The sequence below is a fragment of the Trachemys scripta genome, chromosome 14 (genome assembly GCF_013100865.1).
Source record: "Trachemys scripta elegans isolate TJP31775 chromosome 14, CAS_Tse_1.0, whole genome shotgun sequence".
Taxonomy (NCBI): Eukaryota; Metazoa; Chordata; order Testudines; family Emydidae; genus Trachemys; species Trachemys scripta.
Window position 1 is genome coordinate 4,349,295 of NC_048311.1, and position 26,859 is coordinate 4,376,153.

The window sequence follows — 26,859 nt, forward strand, 5'->3', positions numbered from 1 at the left end:
GTGGCAAGATCCACACAGGCAGTTAGTGTGCACCAGGCTAGTGAGAGGCAAATTTACACCCCAGTCTGCCATGACCTAACTGTTCCTGTAGACAAGCCCTGATTCTGCTCACACGCTTTGCTACAGAGCCCTCTAGCCTGCAAACAGGACTGGGAAACCACCTCTATCTTAAAGTGTCAGCTTGCAATTCCAACACAGTCCCCAGTACAGCACAAGAACAAAGGAGAATGCCTCCCCCCCACTGAAAAGAATGATTTCTGGGTACCAAGCTGTTATGAAAATCTGGTCTATGGCACCCCAGCCTTAAAGGTGCTAAACACCCTCAGCAACTACTGGAGTCAAAGGGAATGTCTACACTGCAATTAGCACCCACAGCTGGCCTGTGCCAACTGACTCAGGCTCAGGGGGTTCAGGCAAGGGCTGTTTAATTGCAGTGTAGATCTTCAGGATCAGACTGAAGCCAAAGCTCTGGGAACCTCCCACTTCCCAGGGTCCTAGACAGGGCCATCCTTACCCATACACAAAACACGCAGCTGCGTAGAGCACCAGGAAATTCGGGGCACCAAATTTCCTGGTGCCCTGCACAGCTGCATGCTGCTCCAGCCGCTGCTCCAGCTCTTCCTCAGGTCCCCACCTCTTCCTGCCCCTGCTCTGCCCCAGCCCCGCCCCTTCCTGCCCCTGCCCAGCCCTGCCCCCACTCTTCTGAGGAAGAAGCTAATGTACTCAATGATTTTTTTGCCTCTGTCTTCACGCACAAGGTCAGCTCCCAGATTGCTGCACTGGGCAGTACAGCATGGGGAGAAGGTGACCAACCCTCTGTGGAGAAAGAAGTGGTTCGGGACTATTTAGAAAAACTGGACGTGCACAAGTCCATGGGGCCGGATGCGCTGCATCCGAGGGTGCTAAAGGAGTTGGCGGGTGAGATTGCAGAGCCATTAGCCATTATTTTTGAAAACTCATGGCGATCAGGGGAGGTCCCAGATGACTGGAAAAAGGCTAATGTAGTGCCCATCTTTAAAAAAGGGAAGGAGGATCCGGGGAACTACAGGCCAGTCAGCCTCACCTCAGTCCCTGGAAAAATCATGGAGCAGGTCCTCAAGGAATCAATTATGAAACATTTAGAGGAGAGGAAAGTGATCAGGAACAGTCAGCATGGATTCACGAAGGGGAAGTCGTGCCTGACTAACCTAATTGCCTTCTATGATGAGATAACTGGCTCTGTGGATGAGGGGAAAGCAGTGGATGTGTTATTCCTTGACTTTAGCAAAGCTTTTGATACGGTCTCCCACAGTATTCTTGCCGCCAAGTTAAAGAAGTATGGGCTGGATGAATGGACTGTAAGGTGGATAGAAAGCTGGCTAGATCGTCGGGCTCAACGGGTAGTGATCAATGGCTCCATGTCTAGATGGCAGCCGGTTTCAAGCGGAGTGCCCCAAGGGTCGGTCCTGGGGCCGGTTTTGTTTAATATCTTTATTAATGATCTGGAGGATGGTGTGGACTGCACTCTCAGCAAGTTTGCAGATGACACTAAACTAGGAGGCGTGGTAGATACACTAGAGGGTAGGGATTGGATACAGAGGGACCTAGACAAATTAGAGGATTGGGCCGAAAAAAACCTGATGAGGTTCAACAAGGACAAGTGCAGAGTCCTGCACTTAGGACGGAAGAATCCCATGCACTGCTACAGACTAGGGACCGAATGGCTAGGTAGCAGTTCTGCAGAAAAGGACCTAGGGGTCACAGTGGACGAGAAGCTGGATATGAGTCAACAGTGTGCTCTTGTTGCCAAGAAGGCTAACGGCATTTTGGGCTGTATAAGTAGGGGCATTGCCAGCAGATCGAGGAACGTGATCGTTCCCCTTTATTCGACATTGGTGAGGCCTCATCTGGAATACTGTGTCCAGTTTTGGGCCCCACACTACAAGAAGGATGTGGAAAAATTGGAAAGAGTCCAGCGGAGGGCAACAAAAATGATTAGGGGTCTGGAGCACATGACTTATGAGGAGAGGCTGAGGGAACTGGGATTGTTTAGTCTCCAGAAGAGAAGAATGAGGGGGGATTTGATAGCAGCCTTCAACTACCTGAAGGGGGGTTCCAAAGAGGATGGAGCTCGGCTGTTCTCAGTGGTGGCAGATGACAGAACAAGGAGCAATGGTCTCAAGTTGCAGTGGGGGAGGTCCAGGTTGGATATCAGGAAAAAACTATTTCACTAGGAGGGTGGTGAAACACTGGAATGCGTTACCTAGGGAGGTGGTTGAGTCTCCTTCCTTGGAGGTTTTTAAGGCCCGGCTTGACAAAGCCCTGGCTGGGATGATTTAGCTGGGAATTGGTCCTGCTTTGAGCAGGGGGTTGGACTAGATGACCTCTTGAGGTCCCTTCCAAGTCTGATATTCTATGATTCTATGATTCTGAGGATTGCAGCCAGGCCTGACCCTGCACTCACTGGTAAGTGGAGTGACCCGGCCCCAGCGACGCCGCCAGCTAGTGCTGGGGGGAGGTTCCCCTGTCCCCCCAAGCCTTGGAGCCAGGGGAGCAGAGCAGCCTGGGGCCCCAGGCCTGAGCGGGGGGAGCTGGCCCCAGGCCTCTGCGGGGGCGGGGAGCTGTGTGGGGCCCCAGGCCTCCGTAGGGGATGGGGAAGGGGACTGGCCTGCTCTGCTCCCCTGGCTCCCAGGCTTGGGAGGAGGGGGGAACCACTCCCCAGCATTCGCCGGCGGTGCAGCTGGGAGCCAGGGGAGCAGGGCAGGCTGGGGCCGGGTCTCCACTTCCCACAGGAAGTGGCAAGCCCGCACCCTCCACGGAGGCCTGGGGCTACCTCCCCCCCACACTCCTGCCCGCGGAGGCATGGGGACAGCCCCCAATGGAGGCCTGGGGCCCCACGCAGCTCCCCCATGGGGGGGGCTGCATAGGGCACCAAAATAGCTAGGGACGGCCCTGGTCCTAGAGCCCGGTCTCCAGCCCAAGCCTGAATGTCTACACTGCCATTTAACAGCCCCTTAGTCCGAGCCCCTTAGCCTGAGACAGTTGGCGCAGGGCACCAGCAGGTGATTCATTTCAGTGTAGACATCTCCAAAGAGAACTGAGGTTGCTCAGGACTTTCCAAGATGTGCTCGGCACCTTGAAGGTTCAGGCCAATGAACAGGAGACACAATGATAAACACTCTCTGCTCATGTCTGCAGTGACTCAGTCTATCCATGTGCGGCACGGACGGGCACTGACCTGCTATGGAAATCGCTGACTCTCTCTCCTGGTTGAGTCGGAGGTTTCTGACACAGCAGGATACTTTCTGGTTGGACTCTTCTGTTAGAACAATAACAATCTCTGTTTGAAATTGGCCATTGGCCTCTGGGGATATTTCTTCAAAGGCTGATGGTAAGAGCTGCCCCTGGTGATCTCTCCACTGAGTCTTGGGCTCTGGGTACCATCCGGATGATCGACATACCACCCGGATCCCTCCGTCCTGGTGTCCCTCCACAGAGATGGCAGGAGCAGAGCCCAAATCTACAGAAGAAATAAATGAACTTGTGATAATCCTACAGTGCCAGTAATGAGCCAAAAGTTTTATTACACGGTTATTAAAAGCCATTTCCTATTAAACTAATAATCGAGTGTGAGTCCATGAGTGTGGTTGGTCAGTTAATCTGGCCAGATTCATATTTGATACACAGTAAAATAAATATTAATATCAGGGCTTTTCTATGTACAAATTTGCTCCAGTCTAGTTAAACTGGTTTAGTTAATCAAGTGCAAATTCCTGTGTGGACACTCTTAAATCAAGAAGGAATTAACTCAAACTAAATTGATATAAGCCATTTCTAAACCCATTTACGTATCATAGAATATCAGGGTTGGAAGGGACCTTAGATGGTCATCTAGTCCAACCCCCTGCTTAAAGCAGGACCAATCCCCAGACAGATTTTTGTCCCAGATCGCTAAATGGCTCCCTCAAAGATTGAATTTATAACCCTGGGTTTAACAGGCCAATACTCAAACAACTGAGCTATCCCTCCCCACAAATGTGGCTGTAGAGAGGTTTGCATCACTTCATCAAAAGAAGTGCATATGTATGTGTAAGCAGAGTCAGAATGAGCTCTCCCCTGACATCTGGTGGTGAGCTGTGGAAAAGGACTTCAGGGACTGATCTCATTTGTATGGGCACACTCACCCTGCCTAGCATGATGCTCATCCAAATGGTCACTTTGGCTGCTGTGGGATCCCCAGTCTCTTTGTTACTGGGGCAGGAGTAATAAAGCGTTGTTATCCTGGTAGTGTGAATCAAGGACAGCAGAACTGTACTTGGAATTTTCTGACTGAGGGACTCACCCTCAACTCTGCAGCACTCGCTAGGCAAAGGACATGAGTTCCAAAGCCCATTGAATTGAGAGAGGCTGGGGGGATAGGCATTTGTATGGCTTGGCCTGAGAAGGCCCTAAATGTGGTTTTCACCCTTTTTCTCTCCATTGTGTAATAACAGAGCTATTTTAGACTTAATTAAGAGTCTAATTATATGTTGTAGAGTAAAAATTGCTGATACTTAAGTGTAAGTATTATACCTATTTTGGGCTAGGGGTTCTGATGCAAGAAGACTATCCAGTATGCACCAGCAGTGAGGTTCCCCTACTAACACCTGAAATCATTGAGAACTGGGGAGGGAGGGGATGAAGACATTTTGGTGAATGGCTAGAGGATAGGTGTGGCAATTGGCCATGTGAGGGCCTGCGCAGTGGAGTGTGTAAGGTGCCTCCATACCTTCTCCCCCTTCCACCCAGGCTGGGAGGTGAACTCTGCAGATGAACTTCTGAACTCTGGGGCTACACTGACCAATGACAGCAACTGTGAGTGGGGTGACTTTTGGGTTGCTGGACTTAAGAACCCGAGGAAAAGGACATGGCCCAATCTACTTCAGGGTAGGTCTTCTGGCTCATGATTTATGTTTATGAACTTTGTTTGTGGTGTTTCCCCAACATAATGCTGCATTGTTTCCCTTCTTCATTAAACATTTTTTGCTACACCCAGATTCTGTGCTCTGCGCTACACTCATTAGACTCTGTGCTTGCAAGAGGGGGAAGTATTGCACCCAGAAGAGGCACCCACGGGGGTGGTATGTAATTGTCCCAGGTCACTTGGTGGGGACTCGAGCTGGTTAGATACTGAACCCAGCCCTTGTTGCTGCCAACTCAGACTGGCAGGGGTTACATACATGTAGACAAGCGTTAAATTAATTCACAAATAAAAAACCTTGCAATAGGGGAGTTTGGGTTGTTGGCAGTGCCTTGTACCCTTCTAGAATGCACAAATGGGTAGCAGAAAACTGGTACCTCTGAAAGCCAGGAAATACACTCAGCAAAAGAGAAACACAAACACTTGATAGCATTATAGAATCATAGAAGATTAGGGTTGGAAGAGACCTCAGGAGGTCATCTAGTCCAACCCCCTGCTCAAAGCAGGACCAATCCCCAACTAAATCATCCCAGCCAGGGCTTTGTCAAGCCTGACCTTAAAAACCTCTAAAGAAGGAGATTCCACCACCTCCCTAGGTAACCCATTCCAGTGCTTCACCACCCTCCTAGTGAAATAATGTTTCCTAATATCCAACCTAGACCTCCCCCACTGCAACTTGAGACCATTGCTTCCTGTTCTGTCATCTGCCACCACTGTGAACAGTCTAGATCCATCCTCTTTGGAACCAAGGGCACCATTCACGGGGGGGGGGGGGAGGGGGGCTGGAGCGCCTCCCTAAGTTTTGTACCAGGACGCTGTCTCCTGCCTCTCCCCTCACTAGCCAAGAGCGAGAGGAATGCAGGGAGCTTGTGTCTTTGCTTTACTCCCCTCCCCCACCCGGAGTGAGGGAGGCCCGCTCATCAAGCAGAACAATTACTGGCTCAGCCGGTGCAAACTCCTGTAAGGATGAGAGTAAACATCACCTCCATGACATTCACTGATCCTACTCAGGGCTGGGAGCTTCTGCAGTACTTTTTTCAAATTCAAAACAAGCAAGCTCTGGGAGTGAGGCCTTGGCTACACTTGCAGATGTACAGCGCTGTGAGTTAAACCTGACTTCGTGCAGCTGAGTAGGGAAAGCGCTGCAGTCTGTCCACACTGACAGCTGCCCAGCACACTGTCATGGCCACATTTGCGGCAATTGCAGTGCTATTGGGAGCAGTGCATTATGGGCAGCTATCCCACAGAGCACCTTTTCCCATTCTGGCACCGTGGGTTGTGGGAAGGGGGCGTGGGTGCAGGGGATTCTGGGTCCTGTCCCAATGCCCCGTGATGCATCGCTTCGCATCCCAGAAATCCCTTTGTTTCCGTCCACCTTTGGCGCCATCTTTCAACAGTTTCTGTGCAGCGCGATCTGTCTGCGGGAAATGGAGTCCGAACTGCTGAGGCGTATGCTGACGAGTCTCGCCAGCACGTCACGTTTGGCTATCGAACTATTCCTTAAGATCCAAAGTGACCGTGAGAGTGAGGGTGAGGATTCTGACGATGCTATCGAGACGCGTAACGCGTATGACACGAAATTGCTTGTGGCATTCACGGACATGCTTAGCACCGAGTGGTGGGATCACATCGTCATGGAAGTCTGGGATGACGAGCAGTGGCTGCAGAACTTTCGGATGAGAAAAGCCACTTTCATGGGACTGTGTGAGGAGCTTGCCCCCACCCTGCGGCGCAAGGACATGAGATTGAGAGCTGCCCTGCCAGTGGAGAAGCGGGTGGCTATTGCAATCTGGAAACTGGCAACTCCAGACAGCTACCGGTCAGTCGCAAACCAGTTTGGAGTGGGAAAGTCGACCGTTGGAATTGTGTTGATGCAACTTTGCAAGGCCATTAATCGCATCCTACTCAGAAGAACCGTGACTCTGGGTAATGTGCAGGAAATAGTGGATGGCTTTGCACAAATGGGGTTCCCTAACTGTGGAGGGGCGATAGATGGGACACACATTCCTATTCTGGCACCACCCCACCTAGGATCCGAGTATGTTAATCGGAAGGGGTATTTCTCTATGGTTCTCCGGGCACTTGTGGATCACCGTGGGCGTTTCATTGACATTAACACAGGCTGGCCTGGAAAGGTGCATGACGCACGCATCTTTCGGAACACTTGGCTGTTCAGGAAGATGCAGGCCGGGACTTTTTTCCCAGAGCTGAAGATCACGGTAGGGGAAGTTGAAATGCCCATTGTGATCCTTGGAGATCCCGCTTATCCGTTAATGCCGTGGCTCATGAAACCCTATACAGGGAGCCTTGACAGCAGCAAGGAATGGTTCAACTACAGGCTGAGCCGGTGCCGAATGACTGTGGCGTGTGCCTTTGGCCGTTTAAAGGCCTGCTGGCGATCTCTGTACGGGAAGCTGGACTTGGCCGAAAGCAGCATCCCCGCGGTTATATCCGCGTGCTGTGGCCTCCATAATATTTGTGAAGGGAGGGGTGAAAGCTTCACTCAGGCATGGACCTCCGAGGTTCAACACCTGGAGGCTGAATTTGCACAGCCAGAGAGCAGGGCTATTACAGGGGCCCAGCGCGGGGCTGCAAGGATTAGGGATGCCTTGAGGGAGCAATTTGAGGCTGAAAACCAGCAGTGATATCTGGTGCCCTGCATGGGAGTGAAGTGCAGTAGTTCCAATCTTTAGGAATCAGTGTCTGCTTAGCAGACAAGCAGACTTGCAGTGCCTATTTATTTCCCGGGCTAAGGAGTCTTTTACTTTATGCAGTAATAAAGAATGTTTTCAAAGCCAAAGAATCCATTTATTGAAAAGAAAAAAAAATTATTTATTGAAAAGAAAAAAGGGGGTGGAGTGGGGAACAGTGCAATCACAGATTCGTGTATGTTTTGTTTGGTGTGCTGTGCAGTGAGTGCTGCACTTCAGGGCAGCTATACTGCATGGTGATGGGGGTTGAGTGCAGAGGGTAAGGGTCGTGGTCTTCAGGGTTGGGTGGTGAAGATACTGGTGTTGGAGGCAGCGGGTGGCGTGAAGAACACGGAAGTTGGGGAAAGTGGGTTGGAGGTGACAGTGGGGCACAACGGAAAGAGTTGTGGGACAAGGGCTGTAGGAGGGGGTGGCGTTTGCGTTTTCGGTACAGCTCCTCTTTCTGCATGGCTACCAGCTCCTGGATAGCATCTGCTTGGTGCTCCAGGATGCTGATGAGCCTGTCAGTGCTTTGCCGCGGTGCGCTGCGTTTTCCTGGCGGATCCTGCTTTCTCTCTCCCTCCAGTCCTGTGCCTTCTCGTTCTCTTTAATAGATTGCCGCATCACTTCTTGCAGCATGTCTTCTTTGCTTTTTCGCGCTCTCTTCCTGAGTCTTTGCAGTCTCTGAGCAGGCGATAAGAGGGATGGCTGAGATCTCAAGGTTGATGCAGCTGTATAGGCAAAACGTAACATTTAACAGAGGCAGCATTGTTTATACCAGACAGAGTAATGATTCCCCCCGCACTTAAGGAGTAGAAAACACACAGGGTGTACACAATAGCATAATTTTCCCGTCCGAAACAGAGCACACATATTCCACGGGAGCCTCAAAATGGTGAGTAATGGGGACTGATTGTTTCAGGGCTGCACTGTCCTCTGGGTTTCTGTGCCTTGGGGAAAGCCAACAGCTTCAGGGGGCACCTACACTGAACACTGTCCCAACATTTTCCACGGGAGTTCGTCCTGGACGATATCTCGCTGCTGAGGGTGACCTGGGAAGCAAAGGAGGGTCTTCTACTGCAATGCGGCTTCTGCCCTGGCCCATATGCAGCTTGCCTGTGTGCAGCAATGGTCTCCCCGCCCCTCGCGGCACAGTGGCGTGGACACGTTAGCCTGGCTGGGACAAGGACCACGGTGGCTCTCCCTATAAACCTGCGCAAGCGCATTGCACACGTTCTGGATGAGACATTCAAAGAGATTACCAAGGCCGATTACCGCGATGTGATAAACCACATCAATGCACTATTCCGCATCTAGGCATGCTTGCTTAACCCTCCTCTCCCAAAGAGCCCACACCGAAAAAATTCCTTCCCGAAAAAAAAACCTGCTTACCGGGAACCTGCTCTTCTGTTTGTCCTCCACCAATTACCGGCCGCTGTGACTGGTTACCATCCTCCTGGCTCGAGAAGAGCTCCTGGCTGCATGGCTCCAGGGATTCCGGGGTGTCTCCATCCGGCCCACCACCATCACTCCTGTTTTCCTCCTCCTCCTCCTCCTCCCCCCCCCCTGAAGTGTCCATGGTGATGCTCGGAGTGGAGGTGGGGTTAACCCCAAGTATTGCATCCAGCTCCTTGCAGAATCAGCAGGTCGCGGGGGGAGCACCCGAGCGGCCGTTTGCGTCGCGGGCTTTGCGGTAGGCACTCTGCAGCTCCTTGACTTTAATCCTGCACTGCAGGGCGTCCCGGTCATGGCCTCTTTCCATCATGTCCTTTGATACCTTCCTGAAGGTATCGTAATTCCTACGGCTGGAGCGCAGCTGGGCTGGACAGCTTCCTCCCCCCAAACACTCATGAAGTCCAGCAACTCGCCATTGCTCCATGCTGGGGCTCACTTGGCACGTGGAGGCATGGTCACCTGGAAAGATTTGCTGATAGCACTCCACGCCACGCTGGGCTGAGCAAACAGGAAGGGGATTTTTAAAATTTCCGGGTAATGTAAAGGGTGGGTCACATGGTTGGTTACCTGAGGCCAGGGCAGTAGAGTTTGAACTGATGACCAGAGTGGCTAGAACAGGCATTGTGGGATACTGCCGAATAATTCTGGAGGCCATTCACAGCGCATTGGGTGGCCACACTGGTGCCGCAGTGCTGCAGTGGCAGCGCTGCACTCGCTATTCCTCTCGGGCCTTGGCTACACTGGCAATTCACAGCGCTGCACTTGCTGTGCTTAGGGGTGTGAAAAAACACCCCCCCGAGCGCAGCGAGTGCAGCGCTGTAAAGCGCCAGTGTAATCAGCGCATGCAGCGCTGCACGCTCTCTCGCAGTGCTGCAAGCTATTCCCCTCGGAGAGGTGGAGTACATGCAGCGCTGCAACCAAGGAGATATAGCGCTGCAAATGCCTTGCCAGTGTGGACGGGGAGTGAGTTACAGCGCTGGGGGTGGCTTTACAGCGCTGCAACTCACAAGTGTAGCCAAGGCCTGAGTGTGCTTATGCCAGAAGAGCAAGCCCCCTCCTTGTGACACCAGTAGACAGGGCTGCTCAGGTGAGGGGAGGGGAGAGGGGCGTGGGCTGGCTGCTGCACAATGAGGTTAGAAGCCCAACTTTGGATGTCAGTGCTTCACTGCTAGAGCAGCAGAGCTAACGAATGAGCACCTGGGATCTTCCCCTGCTGGCAAGAAACAAACATGAGGTGTCACACCACAAACAGTGCTTAAATTACACTTAAAACTTTCCAATTTTTTCCAACTCTCTAATTTTGTAGTGAAATGGCCATACTGGGCACTGCCTTATTCTACCGTTTGGTCCCACTTGTCTTTGGGAGTCTTTCCTTTGCCAACAAAGGGCTTTGGGTCAGATCAACAAGTCCAGTCCCCTGCACTCGTGGCAGGACCAGCACCATCTAGAACATCCCTGACAGGTGTTTGTCTAACCTGCTCTTAAAAATCTCCAATGATTGAGATTCCACAACCTCCCTAGGCATTTTATTCCAGTGCTTAACCACCCTGACAGTTAGAAAGTTTTTCCTAATGTCCAACCTAAACCTCCCTTACTCCCATTGCTTCTTGTCCTATCATCAGAGGTTAAGGACAATAATTTTTCTCCCTCATCTATTCTTCCATTTAGTCCCACTTGTCTCTGAGAGTCATTCCTTTAACTACAATGGGATTTTGGTCAGGTTACCAGGTAAGGCCATATAAGCTGTTACACACAAATACTGATTCCTCAGTGAATGCCTTGATCTTACCAAATCTCCTCAGGATTGCACTTTTCTCCTTTACATGTGAAGATACAAGCAAATGCTGCCCATAAGCAGTTATTTTATAGCCTGCGTCTGCTGTGCTGTCTGTCCTTCTCTTCCAACTGGTAAGTAATCTTTGCTCCCTTCTACTTACTCTTTAATATTTTTGAGGGTGCCAGAATCTCACTAACTTGAGTACAATCCGTGAATTTCATTGACATGATGATTACTCTCAAAGCCTTCCAACTTAATCCTTTGTATTTATCATTTTGTACAAACCCTTCAGTGCACATAAACCAAAACCAATCTGAACAATTTGTAAGATTTGGCTGCCAAAATTTATTATAGTCTAGATCCATGCTGCTACCATCCATCATTTAATTATATAGTGACTTTTTATGTTTTTTTTGTTTGTTTGCTACCTCAGCTACTTTTGAGCCATCATTAATTTCACCCCCTCCCTTTCATTTGTTAATTAATGCACATGCTTTCTCTTTAATGTTACTTTCCCCCTTGACAAACTTTTAACTGTTCATCTTAATCCCTGTAGCTCAGCATCAGCTCATTTATGTTAAGGGTGAAAGACCAAGTTACAACACATAATCTGCAAATTTATTTCATGATAAAATAGGAAGATCTCCAAAAAATATCATGTCCAAGAATAATCTAGAGATCATGCAGCCACTGTGCTGGCCTTATATATGATGGAAACCACTTCAAGCCAGGGGGTGCTGCACCCCCAGTACCCCTAGTTTCAGCACTTAAAACTTATTTTAAAGGCTACGTATCTGACTGAAAAAAGTTCTTAGACCAAGAGTCCTGTGCAGTGTTTGAAACCCAGACATTGGAGCATTAGGACATTGAAAGTGAAACAAATTAAAGTTGTAGAACTCTTTTTTTTTTTTTCAGTATCTACACTTAGATAAATGGAAAAAGTAAAGCACAGCCAGGCTGCAAGAGCTATGCTGCAGAATAGAAAACCTGGAATCATTCCCTGCTAGGAAGAAACAAGGATGAGCTGTCACCACCACAAACATTACTTAAATTACAGTAAAACTTTCCAATTTTTTCCAACTTTCTAATTTTCTAGTGAAATGGCCACATTGGGCACTGCCATTATTCTACCACTTGGTCCCACTTGTCTGTGGGATTCTTTCCTTTGCCAATAATGAGCTTTGGGTCAGGTCCATTGGCTGTGACATAGAAACACCGATTCCCCTCTGAATGTCTGGATTTTACCAAATCTCCCCAAAGTGGGGTTTCACTTTTCTATTCTAGGACCTTTTCTCCAGATACCTTTTGAGGAGCTGTTACCCTCAAGTAGCCATTTTGCAGCTTTCTGCTGTATCTTCTCTTCCAGCTGGTAAATATTCGTATCTCCTGTTGTATTTACTGTTCAACATTTGTGAGGGTGGCAGAGTCTCACAAACTTGAGTGCTGTCATAACTATAAAGGGAAGGGTAACAGCCCTCCTGTGTACAATACTGTGGAATCCCTCCTGGCCAGAGACTCCAAAGTCCTTTTGCCTATAAAGGGTTAAGAAGCTCAGGTAACCTGGCTGACACCTGACCCAAAGGACCAATAAGGGGACAAGATACTTTCAAATCTTGGCAGGGGGAAGGCTTTTGTTTGTGCTCTTTGTTTTGGTGGGTGTTCACTCTTGGGACTGTGAGGGACCAGACATCAATCCATGCTCTCCAAATCTTTCTGAACAAGTCTCTCATATTTCAAACTTGTAAGTACAGCCAGGCAAGGCGTGTTAGTTTTATCTTTCTTTTCTCAACTTGTAAATGTACCCTTTGCTAGAGTGTTTATCTCTGTTTCCTGTAGCTTTGAACTTAAGGCTAGAGGGGGTTCCTCTGGGCTCTTTGAATCTGATTACCCTGTAAAGTTATTTTCCATCCTGATTATACAGAGATGATTTTTACCTTTCTTTCTTTCTTTCTTTCTTTCTTTCTTTCTTTCTTTCTTTCTTTCTTTCTTTCTTTCAAAGCCTTCTTTTTAAGAACCTGATTGATTTTTCCTTGTTTTAAGATCCAAGGGGTTTGGATCGGTGTTCACCAGGGAATTGGTGGAAGAATCTCCCAAGGCTACCCAGGGAGGGAAAGGTTTTGGGGGGGGAAGACAGAGTTTCCCAAATAACTCATAAATCATTTGGGTGGTGGCAGCAAAAGCAGATCTAAGCTGGTAGAGAAGTTTAGAAGTTTTCATGCAGGTCCCTACATCTGTACCCTAAAGTTCAGAGTGGGGAAGGAACCTTGACAAGTGCAATCAGTGAATTTCATGGAGGTGATGTTTACTCTCTCAAATCCTTACAGCAACACACCAGAAATCTCCTTCCAGCTTAACCCTTTGTATTTATTATAACTATTTGTATAAACCTTTCAGTAAACATAAACCTAAACCTATCTGAACAATTTGGATGATTTGGGAAGCACAGGGGCCCACAGCCTTCCTGACCCCGGAGCATGGGGTGGGTGGAGACTGGAGGGAGCTGTGCTGAAGTGGGGGGTGGGGGGGCAGGTTAGGGCTGCGTACAGAGTGTGGACAGGGTCACGTCTGGCATTGCCTTCCCCTGTCTCTTATACCTGCTGCCCATGGCTGTACACACATTGTAGGAGACAGTCTGTGCCCTGCAGAGTTTACAGTCTAAACAGACAACACAGACAAAGGGTGAGAGAGGAAACAGAGACACAGAGACTTGCCAAAGTTCACACACAGCTCAGTAGCACAGGTAGAACTAGAACCCCATCCCTTGACACTCAGTGCACTGCGCTATCCACCAGGCAACCCTACCTCTCATTTATTATTGTTCTAACATATGTGCATGTTCTTCCAATTCTCTACCAATCATGGGGAGCCGCTCCATAATCCTGCAGTTTCCTGAGCAGGAATAAGGGGCTGGTTCTCCCTTTTATGAACATAGACAACACCTCTCACCGCACACTGTGCAGCAGGGACAAAGGGTTGAATCAGAAAAACCACTGGAAGGAGCTGAGCACTGCTAAACTGATGGGCAGGAAGGCCAAACTCTTCCACTATTTTCACTTACAAAGCTAATTAAAAACATATTTGTGACCCCCTTGGAGTGTGTGTGTCTGTAGATCTGGACAAAAGGGCTACTGCGAGAGGCGCTCACACAATGACAGCAGCCAAAAACTTGCCAAAAGCCCTGGAAGAACAGAGCTGCCAACTGGGAACGTCACAGGATGGGAGCCAGGAGGAGCATTGTGCCAGGTAGGACTCCCCTGAGAAGTATCCCTGTCACCCAGGGCTGTATGTGGCTGTGAGTACTGGGGCTTGTGACTCTGTATTGGGAATAAGGAGGGAGGCTGTTAGCTAGTTAAGTGGGGAGGTTGTCACTCTGTGGGGTTTGCAGAGCGCAGCAGAAGAGGGCACCAGAGGGGTTTGTTGAGGAATGTTCACTGGTGCTGAAGACGAGCAGAAGCACCCAAGTCTCACAGCTGGACTGGAACTCTGCCCAGGATCCCTGAACACTGAGTGTAGACACAGTGCCTGGCATCTACGTTTTAATGTTGTGGTACCACTGGGCATGTGGGGCCTCTTGTTGGATCTAAGCATGTTTTATTCCTCCCCATATCTTCTCCCTGTTGTTTTTCTACCTTCATCCCTCTGTAAATACATATTTTCCCTTCCTATCTTTGCTCTACTATTCCGATGGGTTTGCGTTGACACCGGAGATTTTGGAACAGGCAGGGACACCCCTTGCCTGTCAATAATGTGTGTGTGTGGGGAGGGGGGGCGGTGTCAGAGTGATGGCAGCTGGCTTCAGCAGTATTACTGAGCAAGCTCAGTCCATGTCAGCATGCTCAGTACAAGCCAGGCAGCAAATCTGGGGAAGCACATGACCTCATAAACCCTATCATCACCACCACCACCATCTGTGTCCTGGGGAAGGGAGAGACCCTGCTGCGCTCCAGTTCAGGCTGTTCTTGCCCAGAGCCACTCTGCAGAGCAGACTCCATCTCGGCCACGAGGGTTCTACAGTTGCATACTAAAGCCTACAAAATACATGCCAATGCAGAATTACGGTTGCCCAGCAGGGCCTGGTGCCTTTCCAAAATGCAGAGAGCGGTTAAACTTAAACTTCTGAAACCCAAGAGATACAAAGTAACAGCACACACCACCCCAGCCCTGCCACCTGGACTTTGCCTCCTGGGGCTGGCAATAAGCTCTGGGAATGGTTCAGTGAGGATGGTTCCATAATACACAGGCATGACGGAGGAACCAACTAGGGGCAGAGCTCTTCTAGACCTGCTGCTCACAAACTGGGAAGAATTAGTAGGGGAAGCAAAAGTGGATGGGAACCTGGGAGGCAGTGACCATGAGATGGTGAAGTTCAGGATCCTGACACAAGGAAGAAAGGAGAGCAGCAGAATATGGACCCTGGACTTCAGGAAAGCAGACTTTGACTTCCTCAGGGAACTGATGGGCAGGATCCCATGGGAGAATAACATGAGGGGGAAAGGAGTCCAGGAGAGCTGGCTGTATTTTAAAGAATCCTTATTGAGGTTGGAGGAAAAAAACATCCCAATGTGTAGAAAGAATAGTAAATATGGCAGGCAACCAGCTTGGCTAAACAGTGAAATCCTTGCTGACCTTAAACGCAAAAAAGAAGCTTACAAGAAGTGGAAGATTGGAAAAATGACCAGGGAGGAGTATAAAAATATTGCTCAGGCATGCAGGAGTGAAATCAGGAAGGCCAAATCACACTTGGCGTTGCAGCTAGCAAGAGATGTTAAGAGTAACAAGAAGGATTTCTTCAGGTATGTTAGCAACAAGAAGAAAGTCAAGGAAAGTGTGTGCCCCTTACTGAATGAGGGAGGCAACCTAGTAACAGAGGATGTGGAAAAAGCTAATGTACTCAATGATTTTTTTGCCTCTGTCTTCACGAACAAGATCAGCTCCCAGACTGCTGCACTGGGCAGCACAGTATGGGGAGAAGGTGACCAGCCCTGTGTGGAGAAAGAAGTAGTTCGGGACTATTTAGAAAAACTGGACGAGCACAAGTCCATGGGGCCGGATGCGCTGCATCCGAGGGTGCTAAAGGAGTTGGCAGATGTGATTGCAGAGCCATTGGCCATTATCTTTGAAAACTCATGGCAATCGGGGGAGGTCCCGGATGACTGGAAAAAAGCTAATGTAGTGCCCATCTTTAAAAAAGGGAAGAAGGAGGATCCGGGGAACTACAGGCCAGTCAGCCTCACCTCAGTCCCTGGAAAAATCATGGAGCAGGTCCTCAAGGAATCAATTCTGAAGCACTTAGAGGAGAGGAAAGTGATCAGGAACAGTCAGCATGGATTCACCAAGGGAAAGTCATGCCTGACTAACCAATTGCCTTCTGTGAGGAGATAACTGGGTCTGTGGATGAGAGGAAAGCAGTGGATGTGTTATTCCTTGACTTTAGCAAAGCTTTTGATACGGCCTCTCACAGTATTCTTGCCAGCAAGTTAAAGAAGTATGGATTGAATGAATGGACTATAAGGTGGATAGAAAGCTGGCTAGATCGTCGGGCTCAACAGGTAGTGATCAATGTCTAGTTGGCAGCCAGTTTCAAGAGGAGTTTCCCCAGGTCGGTCCTGGGGCCGGTTTTGTTCAATATCTTCATTAATGATCTGGAGGATGGCGTGGACTGCACTCTCAGCAAGTTTGCAGATGACACTAAACTGGGAGGAGTGGTAGATATGCTGGAGGGTAGGGACAGGATACCGAGGGACCTAGACAAATTAGAGGATTGGGCCAAAAGAAACCTGATGAGGTTCAACAAGGATAAGTGCAGAGTCCTGCACGTAGGACGGAAGAATCCCATGCACTGTTACAGACTAGGGACCAAATGGCTAGGAAGCAGTTCTGCAGAAAAGGATCTAGGGGTTACAGTGGACAAGAAGCTGGATATGAGTCAACATTGTGCCCTTGTTGCCAAGAAGGCTAACGGCATTCTGGGCTGTATAAGTAGGGGCATTGACAGCAGATCGAGGGACGTGATCGTTCCCCTCTATTCGACATTGGTGAGGACTCATCTGGAGTACTGTATCCAGTTTTGGGCCCCACACTACAAGAAGAATGTGGAAAAATTGAAAAGAGTCCAGTGGAGGGCAACAAAAGTGATTAGGGGGCTGGAGCACATGAGTTATGAGGAGAGGCTGAGGGAACTGGGATTGTTTAGTCTGCAGAAGAGAAGAATGAGGGGGGATTTGATAGCTGCTTTCAACTACCTGAAAGGGGGTTCCAAAGAGGATGGATGGTACCTGATGACAGAACAAGGAGTAATGGTCTCAAGTTGCAGTGGGGGAGGTTTAGGTTGGATATTAGGAAAAACTTTTTCCACTAGGAGGGTGGTGAAGCACTGGAATGGGTTACTTAGGGTGGTGGTGGAATCGTCTTCCTTAGAGGTTTTTAAGGTCAGGCTTGACAAAGCCCTGGCTGGGATGATTTAGTTGGGAACTGGTCCTGCTTTGAGCAGGGGGTTGGACTAGATGACCTCCTGAGGTCCCTTACAACCCTGATATTCTATGATTCTATGATTGTGTTTGGAGTCGCTGTAGTGACTGGGGGAGGGATTAATTCAAGCAGGCTGGCAGAGCTGTCACTGCGATATGAGGAGAGGTTCGTGTACCTTGAGGGATCACGTACGTGTCTCATTTCAGTGCTGAGGTCTGTAGGCTGTGTCAGCAGAAATGCACAGAGGTGTTTTTTTGCCACGCCACGGGGATTGTCAGCAGTCTGGTGTTCGCTGCACCTGACCTAAACCTCATGTCCTGGTTACAGACCTAGGTACACATGTGCCCTTGCTGGTCTCGCTGGCATCATCTTCAGGGGTCAGGCCTTCTGCCTTCACCTGTCCTGGGGAGTGGGGAGAATTCCTCAATTCTTCCACTCTTATACCAGGTGTTGGGCTACAGGACTTTGTGTATCAACCACTGTTACCCTGTGGGCACCAGACACAAGCCGAGATCAATCCCAGCTGGTGACATCAGCATGGGGAGGATCAGCCATTGTCTGGCCCCAGGTGTGCACAAAAAAGTTGTAATAACCACAACATGCCGACATCACCTGATTTTTTAGGGGTGTTTTTGTATCTCATTAATTCCTTGCTCTAATGAACTCAATCTTAGTCCACTAACCCTGTCCCAGGCTCCAATGTGTCACAGCAAATTTCAAGACAATCTGAGTATGTTTCTGGATTTTAGAGCCCTTAGAAAAAACAGCTGTTAAACAGTGAGCTAGAATAAACCTTGACCAGAGCAGAGCTACTGCCCCACTATAATGAGACACATCAGGTGGCATCTCACAATGACCCTTCTGACTCCACTTATTACCCCGTTGAAGATGTCAAAGTATCAGAACAAGATACTGACCTGCCACCTGTAGTTCCAATAAAGCGTCTTTGTAAGAAGCACTGGACTGAAAATAACACTTGTACTGCCCATCATCGGAGGGTTGGACATCGCGTATTCTCAGGGAAACTTTCCCATTGATGAAGTCATCTTTCAAGAGCTCAGTTCTGCCTCGATATTCCAGCATCTGCTCTCCGTACTGATCCTGTCCATCACGGTACAGGTGCACAACTGCAGAGTCCTGGGATCGTAACCATCCCACCTCCATGTTCTCAGCGCTCATCCTGGGAGAGAGGTGGCAGGGCAGGAGGGCCTCCCCACGTAGGGAAGCAGTGACTGGATGGTCAGGTCCTGTCACTGTGAACTGTGCTGTGAAATGAATCAGGGGAAAAAGAAAATTAAATTGGAGAGGAACCAAGACAGACAGGAATGTGAGTGCAGCAGAATGTGTATCGCCAACTTTGAAGTGTTCAAAAATCAGGAGACACCCCCCACCCCGCCCAAATTATGAGATTGGCTTAAAAATAAAGAGATTTTAAAAAAAACATAAAATTGGTCTCTGAACCTTTGGTTTCTAAACCTTTAAAGATGACTTGAGTCACATTTCCAAGTATTTATCTGGACAAAGAGTGACAGAAACGTACTTTAAAACAAAATGAAAGCTGAGATTCTCAGCTAATCACAGGCCTCCGGGAGCTGTGGCTTTAAGAAACCCTTCGGATACCATGAGACTTGTGATAAAGTTCTGTGAGCTGGTAACACTGAGGGGACAACTACACTTTGAGCTGGAGGTGTAATTTCCAGTGTGGGGAGACATGCACCCACTAGCTTTGACTGAGCTAGCATGAGAAAGCGTAGCCATGGTGGTGTGAGCAGGGGGATAGGCTAGCTCTCCAGGTATGAGCCTGCCCAGGACCTAGGTACATATTCAGGGAGGCTGCTTACGCTACTGCGTCTACTCTGCCATTTATAGCACGACAGCTTGATCAGAGCTAGCGCAGGTATGTCTACCCCATTTGGAGACAGCAAGGAGCAACATCTTACATATTAAAGGCTTTCGACAGTGCTAACTAATGGCTTCATGGTGAGGGAAGGGGAGGGAGAGCTGGGATGTTGGAGCGGGAAGGGGGGCTACATGTTGTATGGGATGGTGGGGCAGAGGATGGAGAAGGAATCAGACTCAGCAGTTTTCTCTCACATTTGCAGTCACTGTAAGCACCAGGGAACTGTCAAGATGCTGGGACATGGACTGCGTCTCAGATTTCTTGCACCAGCATTGTTAGCAACTACACACTGTAAACCCTTCAAAGCACAACCATTACCCCCGTTGCACTGTAACAAAATGTACAGGCAGGGGGAGGCGTGCTGAGGAATGACATAGCAACCGTGTGGCCTAGTGGAGAGACCACTGGACTAGGACTATTCCTGGCTCTGCCACTGGCCTGCTGGGTGATCTTGGGCAAGTCTCTTTACTGCTCTGTGACTCAGTTTCCCCATCTGTAAAATGGGGATAATGAATAAAGTTCCTTGAGCTCTACTGATGAAAAGCACTATATAAAAGATAGGGCTTTGTGTTATTATCTAGCCACAGTCATGTATCAACTGCAAATCTAAGTGAGGACTACAACTGCCTAAATGACCCTTAATGTCTACTACAAGGAGTCCTCTTTCTGTTCTAGAAAGTAGGAAAGACACTGACAAAAATCTTTGCTAATGCAGAGTTAAGGTTCCCAGAGGTATCTCAGGTCCTTCCAGAAAACAGTTCAGTAAAACTCAGGGCTCTGAACACCAGCAAATGCAAAGTTAAGCTACAGGCCAAATAAACCTTAACTCTGCCCTCTCTGAGAGATGATCCAATACACTCACCTCACACAGACCTGCACTCTGCCCGCGCAGATAAGGCACATCACTCAGGGATCAGGGCACATGACAACTGTAGCACAGTCACACGCCTTCTCCTTGCTAAGGAAAAACTTGTTCTTAGGGGAGCTGCTCTGAACAGGAGCTACCGACCCTGTTCTACACTGAGCTACTGCCCAGAAACAGCCCCACACTTGTTACATTTTACAAGCCTTTCATCCCCTTTAACAGCCCCTTCACCCTAACTCTGCGTCAATGAAGGTTTTTGTCAGTGAATGTGCCAGGTAGCAGGAGGAACACATGGCCGGGACACTCTCACACTAGCAGGAAGGCGCAGAGAGGAGGCTGGTGCTAGATTAAAGCAAGGACCGTAAGGGAAGTGGAGACACCAAAATCCAGGGGAGAAATCCAGGCCCCACTGAAGTCAATGGGAGTTTTCACCCAGGAGTTTGGCTGGCGGGAGTCCATTGGACAGCATTAGAAGGAGGGATATTCTGGATGTGCCCTGAGCTACAGGGGTGTCCAGTGGGGGTGACTCTGGAATGGGGGACATGGTCAATTCTCTCTGTATGTGTGAGTAGCTGCAGGGCAGCAGAGCTCTGTGTGAGAACAGGCAGCAAACCCAGCGAGGAGGCCGGAGCTCCTACCTGACACCAGCCTGTGAACCTGTAGAGTGAGGCAGAGAGCGATGTAGCCAGGCAGAGCAGAGCTCACTGTGGAGCCGCAGGAGAACCAGGGAACCTTCCCCGTCATCGTAGCTGGGTCTGGGAACAGAAGAAACAAACAAAATCAGACGTGCAGTGACTGGCACAAGGGTTAGCCCACCCTGGTGTGCAATGCATGGAGTTGGGAAGGGATTCTCCCCATAGCTCTAGTTTGCACTAGCTCCAAGCAGGGTCAAACATCATTGAGGTTAAAATGCCAGCAGTAGCTGGCAGCCCGTCTGCACTAGCGCTTGCTCCCTGGAGCTGCACCTGTGCTAAGGTTAATGGTTATTCCAGAATAAATCCATATGTGGACACTCTAATTTCGGAGCAAGTATGCCCTGTTTGTGTGTTAGCCCACTTCTGCTGTGCCCTGGGTAAACAGGAACAATGCAATTGTCTTCTGGAATAAGAGTGTTGTATAAATTTAGCTGTAATATAGGGTGTGTCTACATTTTCAGTTGTCCCAGACTCGAATATTTACTGCTGCGAGTCTTTTATTGATGTGTGGACGTACCCATAGGGGCCCAAAGACTCAAAGGTGTTAACATGACCCAGTCACTGTTCAACATTAAACAGTTAAAATGGGCTTGGATTTGGTACACAGAGACCTGAGCCTGCTTAGCACCATGGCAAATGCACCATAACAAATGTTTACAATCTTTTATTAAAGATATCGAAAAAGAAGGAAAAATAGTTAACACATTTGAAGTATAAAATATTAAATTAGACTTTCATTTAACAACAGCCCTGGTTTCCTTTCCCTTTAGCTGGAGAGAGTTTTTAAAAGGAAAAAGCCTCTTAGGGCTGGTCTACGCTACAAGTTTAGGTCGACCTATTCAGCATTAGGTCCATTTTATAATGAGTGTGTTTACACTGCCGAGTCCCTCCCATTGACCTAAAGGCTTTTAAAATTGACTCCTGTACTCCACATGAATGAGTGGAGTAAAGCCAGAGATGACATTCTTGCCTCAAGTTAAGGGGAGTGTAAACCCTGTGTATTGTAATTCAGAGTTACTGATCTCCAGGTGATGACCCAGAGCGCTCCAGCGAGCACTTTGAACTCCAATGCTCTTCAGCCAGGCGAGCAGGAAAAGCCCTGGGGAACTTTTGAATGTTCATTCCCTGATGGAGCAGAGTGGAGAGCTCACCAGCATAGCTGAGCATGCCTGCCCAGATGCACAAATTCACTCCAGCATGGATCCTTCAGGAGATGCTGTATCTGATTGCTGAGATGGGGGCAGAGGGAAGCATTTGTGCAGGTAGAGTCTGAACCAGCAAAAGAAATACTGATATCTATGCCAAAATCGCACAGGACATGGTGGATAAGGGCTACACCATGGACACACAGCAGTGCCATGTGGAAATAAAGGAACTTAGACAAGTGTACCACAGGACAAGGCAGGCGACCAGCCACTCTGGTTCTGAGCCATAGACATAGGAGACCGTTGATATGCACCCATAATCACCCGCAACAATATTTTCATCCCATGAGGTATTGGGACCCTAGCCCAGAATTCCAATCTGCTGCAGGGACTGTGGGATAGCTACCCACAATGCATCACTCCTTGAGTTGATGCAACTCCTGGCAGTGAGGATGTGCTCTGTCAACCACAGCCACCTAATGGGGACATGCAAAATTGCATTTGTTAAATCAGATGCTCACAGTCAAATTAAATAAAATCAACTTAATTTTGTTAAGTTGTAGACATGCCCTTATTTGACAGTCTCTTAGATGGTAATAAATTATGGGAAGAAAGATGGTGACCTGAAGAACAGCTCCATGTGTCTCGAAAGCTTGCGTCTCTCACCAACAGAATTTGGTTCAATAAAAGATGTTACCTCTCCCCACCTCTCTCTCTAATCTCCTGGGACAGACATGGCATACATGGTAATAACTGCTTTGTGAAGAAAAGAGAAGAAGTTACTGACATGGGCTGACTCTGTTGTTGTTGCTGCTGTTGTTGATAAAGTGCAGTCATGTTTGCTAAGAAGACAAAACAAGACAAACACACAAAAGGGGAGAGACAAGACCAGCAAAGAGAGAAAATGCAGCTTCCGTCTCTGGCGCTGCCCCTCATTTGCAATTTCACTGCTGGATTTACGGGCCCTATGCAGGATTATAAAATGGTACCCCAGTGTGTTGAGGGGGCACAGCCCCTGGACAAAAGCTGCTCGGGGGCCGGGTTGTGCCAAGCCAACCCACCTGCTCACCTGCCCCACAGGCAGAGCCCCTTGGCTGCTGGCCAGAGCCAGTCCCTTGCAGCCTGTGCAGAGAGTGAGGCCAGGTGAGTGGAGTGAACCCATAGTGACTCATGACTATACTTCCCTCTCTCTTGGCTCAGCCCGGCTCCTCCACCCACCACCACCTACCTGCTACCAGCTGATTTGTGTAGGACCAGCACTGCTGACACCCAGCTCGGGCCAGCAGGGAGCAGGGAGGAGACAGATGGCTGGCAGCACACGCACAGGCAGGCCTGCTCCCCATCCTGCACCCCTAATCCCTGCACCCCTTTAATGCTAACCCCTGCATCTCCCTCCTGCACTTATGTGAGGAAACTGACCTGGATGCACAAAGCAGCCGGCATTGCTGCTCACTCCCCCTGGGACTGCTGCTCCTCTGCCCCACACATCCCTATGGGGCTGTGATGGGAGAAGCGAGAGCAACATCAGGGCTCCCTGCATCAAGGTCACTTTCCCCATCTGGGCTGCATGAGTGGAGAGCAGCAGCTCCTGATGCCTCCTAGCACACAGCTCAGGTGGGGAAAGTGACCTGTGTGTGTGTGTGTATAAAACCAGCTAACAAAGCTGGCCAACACACCAGCCATGTGCTGCCCCCACTAAAAGGGAACCATCCCATTATCTCATCCTTCACATTTCTCATAGGAACCACCAGGGCTTGAATTACACTTCTGCATGAAACTGAGGCAAATTTAAAAACTGTTTAAAACATCTAAAAAAATAAAAGATATGAAAAACTCCATTATATTGTATTTACTTTAGCATTATTCATACTAGTTTTGCTAGTCCTCCCCCCCACTCCCCGGCAGAGAGGCAGAGAGATTAGGATCAGGACCAGCTGTTGGCCAAAAGACCAGGCCAACCCTCCAAACTGGACCCAACCCACATGCCTCCCCAGACCAAACTGGACCTGACCCTCCCTAAACCAGGGGTGCCGGTGGGGGGATGTAGCAGGGTGAACTAGGGGAGGTCTAGTCTCCCTCATGGGTGCTGGTGGGGGGAGGATGGTGTAGGGGGAACTGGGTCTCCCCCAGGGGCGCTGGTGGGGAGGCTGGGGGAGGGGGAACTGGGTCTCCCCCAGGGGCACTGGTGGGGATAATTGGCAGTTGGGGGTGCTGGTTCCGCTGAGTGAAAGCCAGGCTGTCACCAGGCGCATCCTCGCCTGCCCTGTCTTCTTTGTCTCTCCATTCCAGCAGAACTCTGTGTTGCATACCCTGCTCTTCCTAACCTAACCCTGACACCTCCCCTCTTTGCTCTCCAGGCACAGCCATGTTGTGCTCCCATGTTCAGCTGCCCCTGCAGCAAGGTGTTAATATTTAGTCATTGTGGTTTCCATTGTCTCTGTAGGGTCGGCCATTCCAGTGTGTTGATTCCAGGCCAGGAAGTCCAAGCAGCTCTATGTCTGAGATACCTACCTTCATCTCCCATGTCCCAGGGAGAAAATCAATTCTTTCCCCCAATGGATAGTGCTGCCAAGGTGATAGGTACATAGTCGTACAGATAGTTCATAAAAATATTACACACAATTCCCACTTTGTCACATCTCTTTCCCCTTTGACATCAAACTGAGCAAGATCTCTTCAACCAGTGACTTGGGAATGTTCATATCTCCTGCTACCTTGGGACTCAGATGCCTTCCAAGTTCAGGTAAAACCACGGATGTTTTCCATATATGTCAAAACCAGTTTCCCATCCACTTGGCAGCTTTTCTACTAGGCAATATCAAGATTCTTACAGCACAGACTTATTACTCAAACAGACCATTTTCATAACACAGTTCAGAGCAGTTTCACACCCTCCCTTGGGTCTTATCTTTTGGATGACACTAGCAGGGTGTACATGGGGAGTTTTCATGGACCTCCTGCCACTTTAATGACTTGAGGGTTGAAACCAAGATGGGAACCTGCCACTATCTTCCAGGAGTGAGGAGGGCAAGGAACCCACCTTCCTCCATATGTCAGCTGACTTGGCTGCAGCCTTGGGGTGTCTTTACCCTTTGGTTGGGGTAGGCAGTGAGCCTTTGAGTATTTGTGAGGATTGGAGTAGGGAAAATGCTCAGAGACAGAAAAATAAGCACCTGTAAACTGTTACTGCAAAAATTTAGGCACCAAGTGATTATAGCACTGCAGGGTTTGGCCGCAGATGAGCATGGTTTTGTGAATCCCAATGTGTCCTGATTCTGGGATTTTTTTCTAAGTACTTAAAGTGACAGGCACCTAAGTCCTCTTATGTATCCATCCAGTGGTAAGGAAGAGGAGTCATACACGGCCAATAACATCACTTAAGGAAGCTATTCACTAACTACAGCTCACATCAGGCAGCAAAACAGCAAGAGCTAATGAGCCCTACTGCAGGGCCCCAGGCTCTGCTAAAGCACAATGAACTAGCAAAGGGAAAAACCTTCTCTCAGTCTTCAGGCTAGAAGCCTCATTGTGTGACTGGAATGGACTAAGCACACTGTGATGTTACAAAAACCAAACAGTTACTGATCATCATGTGTGTGCGTTTCTTCAGCCAAATTTACACTTGAAGTATGGGAGCGGAGGTTTACCCCTGACAAACCTGGGAGAGGGGCCCTGTGACACTGACAGCTCATCTGAGTGAGTGTGTGGAGGAGGAAATACCAAATGAGTCTAGTTCCAGCGCTGGAAGATCCCTTACCTGCTGAGTCCTGCAGGGACACTTCCTCCAAGCAGCTTCAGAGTCCTGTAAACCTCTCAGTTTTTCTAGCATCCATGAGTTTGCACTTCCTGTGAAACCTCCCTTTGCTGAGGCAGTTTCACCCATTCAGCACAGGAGATACAGAGCCAGGGAGTTTCACTCTGTCCTGTTCATTTGTATCTATTGTTAATTTACTGCATTTGTAACTGAATGGAATCGCTGCCCAGTTTCTGCTGCTCCCACCAGCTTCAGAAATGAAAGTAACTCAGTAGCTGGGAAGTTATCTTAACAGGAATCTTTGTCACATGTGAGTAAAGTACAAGGATCAAAGTCCTCTTAAAGAAACATCCCCAGCAGTGCCAGTGAGTGACACATTTGGAGCCAACCCACTCACTTTGACAGGTGACACTCAGCTCTGCCCTGTTTTTTCCTGCTCTCTGAGAATCACTAACATAAAAAGAAATTGCATGTAAAGCCACCACCCTCCAAGGTTTCCATCTCCTGGGGGTGAGGGAAAGAAAGCCTCACATTTTCCTGATTGTGAGGGGTGTGCAGGGTTGGGCGCTGCACAGACTCTCAGCTAGAGACCTGGGGTAATTGATGAGTTTTCTCATGCAACCAAAATACAACAGATTGTCCGAGCTCCGGGCCATTGTCCCTTCATGCAGATGCACAGTCTGGGACATTGCTGGCCTGGCAGGGCCTCTGGGGGTGAGAGTTTTCTCACACTCCATGTCCAGCGGATACCTGGCCTGTCTGCTGAGACTTCCAGAAAGCACCTGCACCAGCACTAGTCATGATGGTGGACTTTGTGCTGTGGACACCAGTTCCCTAGGTAGACTAAGCTCCATTGATTAACTGTGCTGAGTCACTGACCATTTATAATGAAGGCTGTGTTATCGCAGGCCAGGGCAACTGAACCCATTCAAACAATCCCAAAGCAAAGGAAAGGTAGGAAGAATAGTAAGAAGGTAGTGCCTAGGGACCAGCTAAAACACTGCACTCTTAGTCTGATTAGGGACCATAGGAGGCACAGATCAACATGCCTCAAGGAGACTGATACAAGTGTGAGTGTGGTTCTAGTCACATAAACTGAGTCCCAAGGGGAACAGAGTAGAGCGAACCCAAACCCTGATGAAAATGGCCAGATCCCTCAAATTGACCCAGT

General features: G+C 49.0%; 2 protein-coding genes across 2 annotated transcripts in view; one reads left to right on the forward strand and one right to left on the reverse strand.

The window, feature by feature from the left end:
- The window catches only part of LOC117887162 (butyrophilin subfamily 1 member A1-like), a 292,990-nt gene extending 267,025 nt beyond the window's left edge, over positions 1–25,965 (reverse strand). The window contains exons 1-2 of the mRNA XM_034789473.1: positions 25,692–25,965; positions 20,733–20,849 (exon numbers count right to left, since the gene is read on the reverse strand). Of these exons, the coding sequence (XP_034645364.1) occupies positions 20,733–20,838 (106 nt within the window). The 5' untranslated portion in view covers positions 20,839–20,849; positions 25,692–25,965. The remainder of the gene's footprint in view (positions 1–20,732; positions 20,850–25,691) is intronic.
- The window catches only part of LOC117887197 (butyrophilin subfamily 2 member A1-like), a 305,733-nt gene that overhangs the window by 214,302 nt on the left and 64,572 nt on the right, over positions 1–26,859 (forward strand). The window lies entirely within an intron of this gene.